The 15123-nt window shown below is 46.6% G+C and overlaps 1 protein-coding gene across 1 annotated transcript in view; it reads left to right on the top strand.

Moving 5' to 3' along the window:
* HYDIN (HYDIN axonemal central pair apparatus protein) overlaps positions 1–15123 on the top strand; it is a gene marked incomplete at its 5' end in the record, with an annotated part of 303461 nt that overhangs the window by 174261 nt on the left and 114077 nt on the right. The window contains 5 exon segments of the mRNA XM_080643807.1: positions 10731–10821; positions 11490–11571; positions 14052–14154; positions 14157–14170; positions 14422–14631. Coding sequence (XP_080499933.1) covers positions 10731–10821; positions 11490–11571; positions 14052–14154; positions 14157–14170; positions 14422–14631 — 500 coding nt within the window.

Genomic DNA, 15123 nt, shown 5'->3' with positions numbered 1-15123 from the left:
TGAATGGCCAATATAGAGAGAGATTCCACCTCATTAGTAATATTGAAAAAGGAGCTTAAAACAATAGCTAGACACCACTGCACACCTACCAGTGTGGGTCAAATTAAGCATGACCACACCAGATATGGTGGAGGCTACGGAGGGACAGCAGCTCAGGCATTGCCAGTGAGCCTGTCAGCTGAAAACAATCACTCTAGAAAGCAATTTGTCATTCACTGGTGAAGCTGACCATGAACAGTCTCAAAACTCCACCCAACCTCATAGTCTCTATGATTTGTGTCATCTTTCCTCAGTTCAGCTTCTCTCCTCAGTACCCACCAGGTCAGTATATTCCACCAGTTTTTCCTCAGAAGTTTCCCAGACTCCATCCTTCCTCTCAACTCTCCTGGCCGCCTCCTTACTCAGCATGCCTCCCTCCGATTCCTACACACTCTGCTGGCTGGCTGCTTCCTCCTGGTTTCACCAGCCCGCACCACGTTCAGGCTACACGTTCATCATGTCATTCATTCCTTCTGACCTTCTGAGGTTTGTTGCTTTGCAAGGCCAAACTTTCTGTCTGTGTTCCTCCCTCTCAGCTGTTGCCTCTCGCTTTTTCTCGAGTTCTGTCTTTGCCCTCAGTGCCTGCACCCCACATCTTAGAGAGCCCTCCTCTAAATCCTCTCGTTTCTTCCATACGTAAGAAAACAATATACTCCTCTCCCCTATTCACTCCCCAACCCAGTTTAAGCTGGCTTTTGGCCCCTCACTTAACTGAAACTGCCTCAGTGGACAATCAGAAAAGATTTCATGACTCGACATACTCCTTGACATCCGCTCTATTTTTATTGTGAAATTGCATCATATGTGAAAAAGTGTATATAACATGTATGCATAGTTTAAGAATAAGAATGACATGAACATCCATGTTGCATCACCCCCATTGTAAATATGACATCACTAGTAAATTTGAAACCCCTTGTGAAGGAGAACAGTGTGAGGAGGACCTCCAGCAGTCCTGCTTATCCTCCGTGTTGGCCCCTGAAATCCTCCCAGGCCTCCCCTAGATGGGCTCATCCATCTAGATCAGCCGTGGGCAAACTACGGCCCGCCGGCCGGATCCGGCTGTTCTATCCGGTTCTCTTGCTCTCCCCTCCGCTCCTTTACTTTGAATTTATATTAGTTCACACAAACACTTCATCCATGCTTTTGTTCCGGCCCTCCGGTCCAGTTTAAGAACCCATTGTGGCCCTCGAGTCAAAAAGTTTGCCCACCCCTGATCTAGATTCTCCTCTCCTGCTGGGATGGGCCAGCTGATTTATCTGCTCAAGGGATCACATTGGCCTGGAGGGCTGTAAGCCATCTCTCAAGCCTGAGCTTCCAGAAACAAGTTCCTGCCTTTGTGGTTGGCCTGCCAGTGACTCAAGGCCAAGCAGAGGGAGCCCTTTCACGTGCTTCCTATTTAACTTCTAAGTATTAGGGATCACATAGTCTGCTCTATTGGCAGTTCAGTTTAGTCCAGTCTCCTGAGATACCATATTTGTTACCCCAAGGAGAAATGAATTGGGATGTTTTTCATTTCAATTGTGAGTGTTAACAAAACTTTTCATACAGCTTTTATGTTATTATAGAAGAACTCTAGTTCCCTTATTATAAATTCATTCTTTTTAAGGCATCTTCCCAATGTCTCCCCTATTGGTAGAGGGCATCAGCCTTTTAGATATTTAGTCAGCCAAGCTGGCCTCTGAAGCAATCAGTGGGAAGTATCAGCCTGTATCTGAACCTGAGTTAAAGTGATGTCCTCTTGGTTCACTTTGTGACCTGATTCTTAAAAGGAGCGCAGTTGATTTATCTATGGGCTCATATTAATTAAAATCCCCCCAAAGAAGCTACTTCTACTGAGATCAGACCTTAGAAGAAATTGACTTTCAAAACCGTCCTGTTTTGAAAATATTTCCAAAGAGCTTTGAAGCTGATTAAAAGGGAGATCTCACAGCTGCGTCTCCGAGAGCATGCAGCAGTGGGGACACCTTCTGGAGCTTTTAGGGAAATGGCCGTTTCTCACAGAAATCCCTCTGGAAAGCTTCATGGCAGGTTCTGGGCACATTCCCCTCTACGCTTTTCCTTATCTAGATACCAAAATAAGTTCTAGGAAATACGTTCTGCCTTCTTTATGTCATGGATTTCAACTACTTTTAAAATGAAAGGCCTACTTTGTGAGTCACTGCCGTGGGCATGGCATGAAGGAGAAGCCCTCACCTGTTGGTCAAGTAGACTGAGTAAAGGTGTTAAGAGTATGAGCGTTGGAGCAAGGCTAACTTAGCTCAGCCACCTGCTCTATGAGCCTCAGTTCTATCATCCGAAGCCTGAGGACCATCCTAGCACCTCCTTCATCGAGCTGTTGTAAAGATTTAATTAGGCAGTCCTTACTAAGTGCTTAATATAATGCCTGGTAGAGAGTAAGTGACAGTAACTGTTGGCTGCAGTTATTTAATTAGGGCCTGTCTTAGTCGTGCAGGTTGCTATAACAAAAGTCCAGCTACTGGGGGGCTTATGAACAACAAACGTTTATTTATTTCAATTCTGAAGGCTGGGAAGTCCAGGATCATGGCGCAGACAGATCTGGCATCTGGTGAGGGCCTACACTTCCTGGTTCATAGACAACCTCTTTTTCCTGCGGATTACATGGCAGAGGGACAGGCTAGCTTCCTGTGGTCTCCTTTATAAGGGCACTAATCCCGATCAGGGGGGCTCTGCCATCAGGACCTAATCACCTCCCACAAGGTCCACCTCCAAATACCATCACCTTCGGGGTAGGATCTCAACATCTGAAATCTGGGGGGACACAGACATTCAGACCAAGCAGAGCTCTCACTTTATCACCATTCCTGTGACCTTCTTGCCTCCGTCATAAGTCAGTGATTCGCAGCCTTGGATGCACATTAGAATCATGCTGGGAACTTTTTCTGACTCCAAGTAACTCAGAACGTCTCAGTGCGGGGTCAGGTATCGGTTGTTCTTAAAGTTCTGCAGGTGATGCCATGGGCAGCTGTAGTGAGGATCACTGTTCTAGAAGCTCCAATTCCATCTCCTTTTGAGAAACTTTAAAAATCCAGTTTTTACCTCCTAAGGTCTGAGTAACTTGAGTCTCAGCAACTCAGTGATGTCCCACCAACTTCCACCTGAGCACAGGTGGCCAGTCAGAAGCATTTGGGAACGTAAGAAAATCAGAGGCTCAGGTAGGCTGCTTTCCGTGATGGGCGGATATCTGCAGATCGCGTCCCCTTCTCGCGTGGCCGAGCTCGACCGCGCTGGCAGGGAAGGCACTGAGCCAGCCCCATCTGTTTCCATCTGTCGTTTGCTTCCCATGGTGGGAGGTGCAGCAAGTGTAAGACCACAAAGCCAGGCAATAAATATGGAAATGTGGGTTGGGACTTTGTGTTTGTGCCCAGAGAGGCCCAGGAATTTGCCCACTTTTAACATGATTTAAAGCCATGATGCCAATCTGCTCCCTTTAAAAGCAGGAATCAAGGGCCTATCTAATCTGGAGCAGGTTTGTGATGTGAACCTCAGAGGAAGCAAGAGAGGGGGGGAGAGAGAGGGAAGAGAAGAGAGAGAAAGAGAGGGGCTTAAGAAATAGGAGAAGCAGAAGTTAGATACCTAAGAGGAAGAATGGGAATGTAAAAACCCACCTGATAAGATCTAACAAATAAAGATGACAGGTTTGCTTAACATGGCCCACAGAGTAGAAATTGAAAGCAGTAGGAGAAAAATACCCCCACAATGAAATCAGTTACGCCGAGTAGCACACCTTCATATTCTCGGATGGTTGAGAATGCAAACTGACCTCTAGACCATGCTGGGAGGACAGGTGGGACACCAGTGGCAGCGATGGGTGATTTTCCCCTTCTGCTATCAAAATGGGACAGAGGGCCTTGACCAGGAAGGGCCTTCTCAGCCTCTCAGGCATCTGCTTGATCCTCAGGACCATGGAGAGTCTTCTGAGAGGTTTAAAATGGGGAAGTGAAGAATAAGGAAGTTCACTTGGGCTGCAAAGGGAGCATGGGTTAGACGGGGACAACACAAAATGCCCAAAACCCTGAACCATGTTATAAACAGCGAGGGAAGACATAACCCAATAGGATTTTTCCTGTTTTCATATTATGCAAGAATGAACATCAGGAAGCCTGCAGAGAAAACAGCGTTAGGAATCCAGACAGAGAGTGGCAGCCTTCGTCAAGAAGGTGAAGATGACCCAGACAGCATGGCTCAGTGGTTGAGCATCGACCTATGAACCAGGAGTCACGGTTCAATTCCTGGTCAGGGCACATGCCTGGGTTATGGGCTCCATCCCCAGTAGGGGGTGTGCAGGAGGCAGCGACCATTGATGTTTCTATCTCTCCCTCTCCCTTCCTCTCTGAAATCAATATAAAAAAAATTTTTTTTTAAAGAAGAAGGTGAAGCCGAAACCGGTTTGGCTCAGTGGATAGAGCGTCGGCCTGCGGACTGAAGGGTCCCGGGTTCGATTCCGGTCAAGGGCATGTACCTTGGTTGCGGGCACATCCCCAGTGGGGGGTGTGCAGGAGGCAGCTGATCGATGTTTCTCTCTCATCGATGTTTCTAACTCTCTATCCCTCTCCCTTCCTCTCTGTAAAATATCAATAAAATATATTTTTTAAAAAAAATAACTTTCTCTTTAAAAAGAAAGAAAGAAAGAAAGAAAGAAAGAAAGAAAGAAAGAAAGAAAGAAAGAAAGAAAGAAAGAAAGAAGGTGAAGATGCTGATGGAGATGCAGTGGGAAGGCCCAGTGTGCATTAGGAGGTGGAATAGCAGATCCTTGATACTGGGCTCAGAATCCCACCCCATCCAAGACTCTCTTCCCACTGCTGCCTCCTGGCCTGTCCGTGAGCATGGCTGAGCGGCTGGTGGGACAGAGGGGTGGAAATAAGAGAGTAGTGGAGGAGCAGTGAGGGCCACCACAGTCAGTACCTACATTTGCTGTTTGTGCTTTGCAACCCCTCCACCCAGTGCCAGGAGGAGGAGATGTGAGAGCAGGGCAGTGAAGTGGCAGAGGAGGATCCGCACCTCTCCTGTCCCCATGCTGCTGTCCCCCATCCCCTCATGGCTGCCTCCACGGCTGGCCTCACTGACTCCCACTCATTGCTAGTCTTCATCATCATTGCCATCGTCACCATCACCATCCTCCTCCCCATCATCATCTGCTTCCATTTGGCACCTACACGCACCCTCCGTCTATAGCAAACTTCTCACTTGTCCCTAGAGGACCAGGTTCTCTCAACCCTTTTCCCTTTACAGAGAGCTTTCCCTCAGACCCCGCATCCTTTCCACTCTTCACTAGGAGGCACCACGCTTCCTCCCATGCAGTGAGATAGCTCCCCCTCATGAGGACTTCCCCAAGCAGCCAGGGAAGGTGGGTCTCACCGTCATCTGAAGCCAAACAGACTCTCCTCTCATTTGAATTTCAGAAATGATGGTAATTCCCACCCATCCTAGCAGAGGGACAGCTCATGTGCATTGGACATTTAGCATGACCCCGGCACCCTGCTGAGTGTGTTACATGAACTAAACCCCACAACAATCAGATGAGGAGGGTTCCATCACTAACACAATACCCAGGCATGTGGTGTGTAAATGCGGATGCCAAAATTCAACCCCGAGGCTTGTGTCCCCACAGCCTTGCTCTGAACCACTGTGCACTCTGCACACCTTGCCGCTGAGCCCTGGAACCCTGAGCTACACCCGTTCCTGTATCCCTGACTCTGATCCTTTGGCTCTGAGTCCCGTGCAGGAAGAATTGGCTTTCTCACCTTTGGAATCATACAATACAATACAATACAATACAATACAGTACAGTACAGTACAGTACAATACAATACAATACAGTACAGTACAATACAGTACAATACAATACAATACAATACAATACTAAAGTGGTTCCCTAGAAGCAGAGCCTGAGCCTGGAATGGTGACGTGGGGCAGGGGATTTATTGAGGGAGGGCTCTCAGGAGGAATTATAAGAGAGTAAAAGAGACAATATAGAGTGGAGGGGAACATTATGGGGAGGTGTGATTTCAGAAGTCTTGCCTCTGACCCGGGGGAGCTCTGGAGTGTGAATTGCATCAGAGTTTATCCTACTCAGGGACAAGGAGGCTGGGTCCTCACCCTCATCAGACATCCTTGCCTTCAGCTCACACCTGAATGGGTGCGAGGACATAACCTCCCGGGCAGCTCCCCAGAGCCAGGGCAGTGCTCCAGAGAAAGGTGCAGCCAACACACACAGCACCCAGGCGATGGCACACCATCCTGGTAAAGGGGTCGCAGACAGTGTGCCCATGGCATCTGCTACAGTGGTGACTGCAAAAAACAAAATAAATGGCACATGAGCCACACAAAACACACCTGCAGGACCTTTTCAGCCAGCGTGGCTGCTTCACCCTCTGGACACGCCCAGAATTCAGGTCCAATGAATGAATGAATTAGAAGTCATTGTGTCCACCGCAAGACTGTCGCTGCCTTTTTTGGGGGGAAACCTCGTCTGCATGGCACAGACTTTAGTGGAAAGCCACCATACACCATTCTACCTCCAACTATTGTCTGAACGACGGCACAGAATATTAACTGAAACACAAACATGTCCTTTGGGGTTCTATTTTGATGGGCCACTGCCTCCAGTGATATGAGAACAGGCAATAAGAGTGGCGGACATTTTTTAATTTTCAACACAAAAGAGTGTATTGACCCAAGGTTACCAAAAATTGAAAATAAAATACGAAGAGGGAAACTGCTGAGCCCAAACCAGCACATCTGATTGACAGTGTGTCTGACAGTCACATGGTTCCGTCACAGCTAAAGGGCGCAGTGGGGCGGGGGCGGGAGGGGGGGGCGTTCTTCCCTGGCTCCTCCAATGCATCTGAAATGGGTAGCTCTGGAATTGGACTAATATTGATTTTTATTTTTATTTTTATTTTTTTGCTTGTTTGCTGTGCACTCTCTTTTAAAAATAACTGAATCTAATCCTGTTTGGGTCAGCATAACAGAACGTAATCATCTGTTCCTGAGGATAAAATGAAATCTGGTCCAAAAAGACTCTACCAACATTCTATTTCAGCTTCTTGGAGCAGGTTTTCGGCTTTAATGATAAGTGGAAGCCTCCGTTATGATAAAGGATTTGCCGTCTCCTGTGGCTCGACTGTTAGCAGCAGGGCTGCCTTACTGCTCTCCTTTGCTTGTTTCCAAAGAGACCTCTCACTTCCCAGTTGTCCAGGCATCATTGTCACCTGAGGTGTTGTTTTTCCTCAGATCTGCGGATCTGCTACAGCTTTGCATTTTTCCTATACAGATTTCCCATGTGCTTTTTTTTTTTTTTTTAACTCCTCACAACATCCCAGGGGGAGCACATGCTGGATGTGAGAGCGCTGTTGTGTGGGGCTGCAATCTGGCAGACCTCCCAGCCCCTCTCTGACGTGGGGTGATGTATTTTAATAAGTGCTCCGGACCGTCCTCTGCTGATTTTCACTGTCCCTGGCTGCCCAGGCTGAGTGCTGCCCACACTAATTGTCAACTCCAGTCCTTAGCCGTCATGTTGCCATGCCTACCCATAGTGGGTTCTAAATCTGACTGTACATTAGAATCACCTGGGAAGACTGTTAAACATCTAACTCCTATCCTGGCCAGTGTTGCTTAGTGGTTGGAGAGTCAGCCCACGCTTTGAAGGGTCTGGGGTTCGATTCTCGGTCTAGGGCACGTGCCTGGGTTGCAGGTTCAATCCCCAGCCCCCAGTTGGGGCACATGTGGGAGGCAACCAATCGATGTGTCTCTCTCACATCGATGTTTCTCTCTTTGTCTCTCTCACTCTCTCCCCACTCCCTTCCACTCTCTCTCTTAAAAAAAAAAAATCAATTGAAAAACTGTATCTTCAAATGAGATTAACAACTACAAAAAATCTAACTCCTGGGCCCTACCTGAGACCTGCCGAATCAGAATGTACCCAAGGATGAGGTTCAGGAATTTTTATTTTAATGAGCTCCCCCGCACCTACCCCTACATGAGTCCTCTGCCAAGAATGGTGTGGTTTCTGCCTAAGGTGAGGTCAACTAGAGACATCTGACCTGGAATAAGCCAAACGGAAGGCCACGGTGGAAGATGAAAAGAGCTTTTCCACTCTTCTCCAAGGCCAAGGGCAGAGGGTGGGGAGAGGGACAGGGAAGGTGGAGGTGCAGAACAGCCACATTATCCTGCATGCAATCATCCATCCATCCATCCATCTGACATATATCCATTCAACCAGACACATAGTGAGCTCATGCTGTAGGTAAAGGACCCTGAGTTATGGGTCTCTAAAGTGGGAACTGCTTGGGTCCTGCCCCGCAAGAGCTCACAGTTCTGAGGATGGTGCTAACCCAGGATTTCCCCAAAGGGAAACTGGACTGTTCACTCTTCTTAAAAAGAACAAGCAGGGCTCGGCTCAGAGCCTCAGCAGGCAAGAAAATAAGAACATTGTTTTTCCCCATCATTTATTTTTCTAAATGTGGTAGATAAAACTGACTTTAAATTTGTAGTAATTATGCAAAAACTTCCCCTTAAAATACGCCTATTAATGAACACAACAATGTGCTATCACTGCATACTCATTTGGATGGTTGAAAAGAAAAGGACTGAATACCAAGTGTAGGTGAGGATGTGGACCCACAGGAGCCCCCATGCCCTGTGGGTGGTGGTGTAATGGTGTAAATCCACTTTGGAACACTATTTAGCAGTTTCCTTTCATCTTAAACATACATATACCATACAAGCCAGCAGTTCCCCCCTGGGAATTTACCCAAGAGGAATAAAAACATGTCCACAAGAAGACTTATAAGCAACTTTATTCATAGTATTAAAAGCTGGAGCCCAGCTGCTGTGGCTCAGTGGTTGAGTGTTGACCTATGAACCAGGAGGTCAGGGTTCAATTCCCGGTCAGGGCACATGTCCGGGTTTCGGGCTCAATCCCCAGCAGGGGGCATGCAGGAGGCAGCCCATCGATGATTCTCATCATTGATGTTTCTATCTTTCTCTCCCTTCTGTGAAATCAATAAATATATATATATTTAAAGCTGGAAACAGCTGAAGTGTCTGTCAATAAGAAAATGGATAAACACACTAGTCAGCTATTATTGCTCAGTGATTAAAAGAACAGACTACTGCTCTGGCAACAACATCAGTGTATCTAAAAGCATCCCACTGTTCTGCCCAGCCAGTGTGGCTCAGTGGTTGAGCATCGACCTGTGGACCAGGATGTCACGGTTCGATTCCTGGTTGGGGCACATGCCTGGGTTGCGGGCTCAATCCCCAATGTGGGGTGTACAGGAGGCAGCCAATCAATGATTCTCTCTCATCATTGATATTTCTATCACCCTCTCCCTTCCTCTCTGAAATCAATAAAAATATTTTAAAAAATAAAAATAAAAGCATCCCACTGTTTGAAAGACATCAGATACAAAAGAGTGCATATTAATAAACCCATGGATGTGCAGCTGTCAGCATGTCTAGTCCACAGTGCTATGGAGCAGATGAGTGTGCGGAGCCGATGGACTGGGTAGGGGCACAGGGAAACTTCTGGGGAGGATAGAAATGTGCAGTATGTTACTGTGATCGTGGTTTTTCAGGTGTGTGTATTTGTAAAAACGCATCAAACTGTATGCTTACAATGAGTGCATTGTGTATGTAAATTGTACCTCAATGAAAATTGGTTTAACAAGTGATACTCGATGTGGCAGAAATCACGAAGTTGGCAAAGGAAAGGGTACATGCTAGAGAGTGGACAGTATCCTAAAAGAGTGCAGATGAAATGATCTGAAACTTAAGAGGGAGGAAAACTCCCATGGCAAGATGGGACAGTGATGGGTGCTTCGTGTAATAAGTGACATTTCCGCTGGGCCTCTGAGACAAAGTGAAGTGCGTGCAGGGCCAGAATGAATATGTAAGTGACATTGGGTTGATATTAATATAACGGCCTGAGACGTGGGAGGGGAGGAGTCCCTAAAAGCCACGTGCAGCCTGAGGGGAACAGGAAGAAAGGGGGTGACCCTGCCACTCCGGCCTTTGTGACATCCAAAGGCCTTTCCAGTCAGTGAGACCTGGACAGTCACCCATTTCCCCCTCCATCCTCTGCTCGGGGGAACTTGAGTGGCAGTAGAGCAAACTGGCAGGGCCGGGACCTGGGTGGAGCAGTCGAGGCCCGAGAGCAAACCCATGGAGGCAGGACCCTGCAAAGGCTGAGCCGCACCCACAGGGCCAGCGGCTGAGTGCCCCACCCTCCTCGCCCGAGTCCTGCCCTGCTTTCTGGGTCTCTGGGAGCAGGATCCTGGTACTCATTCATTCATAGCCATGCCTGAGTGCCTGCTGCGTTCCAGGCACTGTCTTATGATGAAGCAGATACAGCGAGCTCACGGTCCAGCAGGGACAGGAGACATAGTGGGGACGGGAAGCCCAGGGGCTGTGGGTACTCAGAGAAGAGAGACTCGATCCAGACCGGGAAGGGTGGTCAGCAAACTTTTAGGAGAAAGTGAAAGTCGGCTAAGATTTGAGCAAGTGAGGGTGTAGGGCAGTCCCTTCTAGGCCTGCCTGGTCTAGGATTTGGAATCAAGAGCCTACCCAGGCGCCGACTTGCACCAGCTGGTGTGACTGTCACTTCCCTATGAGTTTGTAGATTTGTGATGAGGCTGAGGAAGCCCGACCGTGCCCTCCTGCCCCAGATGGAGTCCCTCCCGGGACCTCAGCCTCCACCAGCTCGCCAGCAGTCTCCGCGATCAAATCCCCTGAGATTGATCTAAGTGATTTTGTTAAGTAAGTGCAAAGCCAGAATGGAATTATTTTAATAGCATTCTTCTCTCTGCACTTACTTACCTTCTCAAACTCATCCCTCATTTATTCATCCAACCACTCACCAGTCCACAGTCTAATGAGCGCCTTCTGTATGTCAGGCCCTAACTAGAAGTCACCTCTGCTCTCAGGAGGCCATACATAGCCTCCTGAGTCCTGGGGGACTGAGCCCTTTCTACCACGGTGCCCTCTCCATCTGCCCAAGGTCTGCCACCACAGTCAGGTCAAGGTCAGCAAGCAGAAAAGGGTATGACAACTCGTCAAGCATTACAACCTCACAATAAAATGCTCCAATAAATGATGCAACTTAACATTGAGCATGGGGGACACATCCAGATTACCTGAAGGATTGCCAGAGCCTCCAGAGCCTCCCAGGGCTTTTTATAGGTCGAATGCAGACTTGACAGGCCAGGAAAGAGGGGTTGGGCCTACAGGAAATCCATCAGTCGGATGCCCTGCACTGCTTGCCTGGGGCAGGGAGTGGCAGCGTGCTGCTCAGCTGACCTCTCGAGAAAGGCATCCTTGAGTGAGAGCCCACTTGTTTGGGGCACAGTGGTGGAGGGAAGAATACGAGGTTATCGTGCTGTGATGACTGTCAAAGCAGTGATTCTCTACATTTCATTCACTCCCAGGACCACCCTTGTAGATGAAGATACTGGGTCTGAAGAAAGAGAAAACGGAAGAGCAGAAGCGCCCAAGCTGATCAACTCGGATGTACGGTTTCCTTTGCCTGGGTCGGGTTGGCAAGTCGAGGGTCCTTTCTGTAAAACAGGCAGAAGCAGATCCAGGAGCAGAGTGGCAGGGGGGCGCTGGGGTTTGGCTGTGATGAGGCCGCGAAGCTTTATCAGGGTCACGTCCCAACCAAACACCCACAGAGCCCAACACCTCAGTGAGACCCCAGACACCTCAGCAGCAAATGCTCTCTATAACGGAAAAGCCAGTTTCCTCTGAACCTGAGTGACCTCGTGCTCTTTCCAGCCCCTAGATGAGGCTATAAGAGGAGAAATATTTTCCTTGGTAATTTCCCAGTAAAAACAAAGAGGAAATCAAGAGATTTTACATATTCATACCCTTAAGTTCTCCTAGAATAGTGACTTAAGCAAATCATTGGAGATGCATAGATTTGCATACAAAGATGTTTGTTACAACACTTTAGATATAGCAAAAAATTGGAAAAATAAATTAGCGTATGTCCATGAGGATAGACGACTGCAGTGGCAGAGTGGGGGTAAGCAAGCGTTGTCACCCTCTGTAAGTAGGAGAACGCATTGGCATAGCCTCGTGACATACGATTTGGCAAGAGTATCAGAATTTAAAATGCACACTTCCTCTGCGGGGACATTATTCTCCAGATACACCTTTACATTTACATCAAGACATGTAATTGTTCTCATTCATTGCAGCGCTGTTGGTAAAAGCAAGAAAAATTGCAATGGCTCCATAATATGAGACCAGTTGAATAAACTAAATTACATCTGCAGAAGAATTATACTATGATTTGCTTAAGTCATTATTCTAGGAGAATTATACTATGAAATTCTTTTGCAGAAAATGAGAAAGTTTTTTATATATTGACTTGGAGCAATCTCTGATATATTAAGTAAAAAATACTACATGTTCTATTTTTGTTGTTGTTATTCCTCACCCGAGGGTATTTTTCCATCGATATTTAGAAATAGAGGAAGGGAGGGAGAAAGAGAAACATCAATGTGAGAGAGACACATCAATTGGTTAACTCCCACATGTGCTCTGACCAGGGCTGGGGATCGAACCTGCAACTGAAGTACGTACATACGTGCGCTTGACCAGAATGGAACCTGGGACCCTTCAGTCCATGGGTTGATGCCCTAGCCACTGAGCCAAACCAGTTAGGGCCAATTTTTTTAAATGATACTTGTAAAGAATATTTAGTTACATGGGAAAGCATCACTCATAATAGCAACTGAAAACTCAGAATATAAATATATATACAAATATACACACATGTATTCATATATCTACAGTATAATCTCATGGTTGATTTGTATTTCCCTATTTGAATGTTTCTGTATTTTTCAAAGTTTTTAGAATGAGTATGTGTTTGTATATAAAACACTTGTCTTTGAAATGTTAATTTTTTAACATTAATTTTTTTCCTATAGCTAAAGATGTTTGTCAGAGAAAACTCAAGAAAACAGAAATTCGAAAGCAAAAATCCTCAAAATCCCACCATTTATAGAAAAATATTACTGAAATTTTAGCAAACAGCCTCCCAGATATATCTATTTGCATATGCAAATCTCTGAATGAATTTACACATGCTCACATCTTCCAGGTTGATACAATGGCATATCTCATTTTACATAAATGGAACTGCTTCTTCACTCAGTAATCTGTTGTGCACATTATTTCTAGTCCATAAATACACATTACATCATCCTTCATGAGTAGAGCACCACATACACTTCATTTAAAGTGATCTCTTATTGATAGGCATTTAATTAGCTTCTAAAGTTTTGCTACTTTAAATAACGCTGCAGTAAACATCCCTGTACATAAATTTTGGGCAATTGTCCAATTATCTCCATAGGAAAAAAAAACGTATTACAGGCATACTTCAGAGATATGGCAGTTCTTTCCAGACCACCACAATAAAGTAAATCTATTATATAAAAGCCAAGTGACTGGAACAACCAGTCGCTATGACACACACTGCGTCCGGCCAACTGGCCCAATTGGGGGTGGGGCCGGCCGGCCAACCTCCTGTGGCCCCTCCCCCTGGCTGGCCCCACCCCAATTGGCCCCAATCAGGGCAGGCCAGCCGGACCCGACCCGTGCACGAATTCGTGCACCGGGCCTCTAGTAAAAGTTATGTTTACACTATAGTGTAGTCTATTTAGTGTGCAATAGCATATGTATTAAAAGAAACAATATATACATACCTTAATTTAAAATTACTTTATTGCTAACAATTGTTAACCTCTCTGAGCCTTCAGGGAATCATAATCTTTTTGTTGGTGGAGGGTCTTCAATTTGTAAAAAAAGCAAGCAATTATCTGCAAAACACAATAAAACGTAAGGTGCACTAAAACGAGATATGCCTGTATTCTTAAAATATACACAACATGCTTCATTTTTCTTTGTGATGGGGAGGAGCACATTGATGACCCCATGGTAACTGCTTGCTAACTTTCCCTCACACCTCTAATTTTGAGGGATTAAAAGGGAGCTCTGTTGAAACAGAAAGAATAGACCCAAACCAGAGCCAGGTGGAGTTTCAGGAATCCCTGTGGCTCTCCGAACAGGAAGAGAGACTTTCGTTGGGATAGAAGAAGTAACATCTCCTGGGCACCAAAGTCATCTCACACCAATTCTTATTACAGCCCCAAGTTAGACGTTCAAATCTTGCCAGAGCACTATTACTGCCATGACCATCCTGTATTTTCAAGGTGCTGGGCTAGTCACCTGGCATGGAGTCAAACAAGTTAGTGAGGAAATGATCTGTAAATCGCCTGGACTTTAACTTACCTGTTGCCGGCTCTCCATCCTGATAGATGCTCTCATCGAGAATGACTTTCTCTGCAGGTGTTTGACATTTTGCCCCTCTATGGAGAGCTGCAGCCGTACAGTAGCTACCAGATAGCTTTCACCTTCTACGGACACTGTGACATCATCGCCCAGGCGAAGGCTCTGTGCAAAGTGGAAGGAGGGCCCAACTATGAGATAACACTACGGGGAGAGGCATCCGTGGTCAGCTATTCCTTTGACACCAAGGACATCAACTATGGGTTACAGGTATTGCCACCATCAGGAGGTTTTCTGCTTTTGTCTTAAACATCAGTCATCATCCTTGTGCTCTAATCTCTCTGGAACCCCCGATCATCATAGTCTCACCATCACCCCTATTCTTGACCTCTCATCTGCTCCCCCGCTAACCCTGGTCATCCTCCCACTGCCAACCGTTTGCCAAGTGTCTTCACTTGCTTTTCTCACCGTCTCCTGAAATTCAGCATGTTAGACGCTAAAATGTGCATCTTCCCTCTCAATCCACAAACTCATCCCAACCTCTCTGTTTCTCTCAGTGACACACTACCGTCTCAGTCGCTGGAGTTTACGGTCTCCACGGCATTCCCACTGCACTCTCTCCTTCACCTCCCGCAGCCTTACAGCACCCATAGATTGCTGATCCATGCAGCGGGACCCATCTGAATTGATTTTCCTTCCCCACCGCCACTGTGGTTATCACACTGCAGAATCCCATCAGCCACGCCTAAATTATTACGGCAG

This window comes from Plecotus auritus, assembly GCF_963455305.1.
Source record: "Plecotus auritus genome assembly, chromosome: 10".
Classification (NCBI taxonomy): domain Eukaryota; kingdom Metazoa; phylum Chordata; class Mammalia; order Chiroptera; family Vespertilionidae; genus Plecotus; species Plecotus auritus.
Note: the sequence above shows the minus strand (reverse complement) of the source record. Positions and strands in the feature narration are given on the sequence as shown.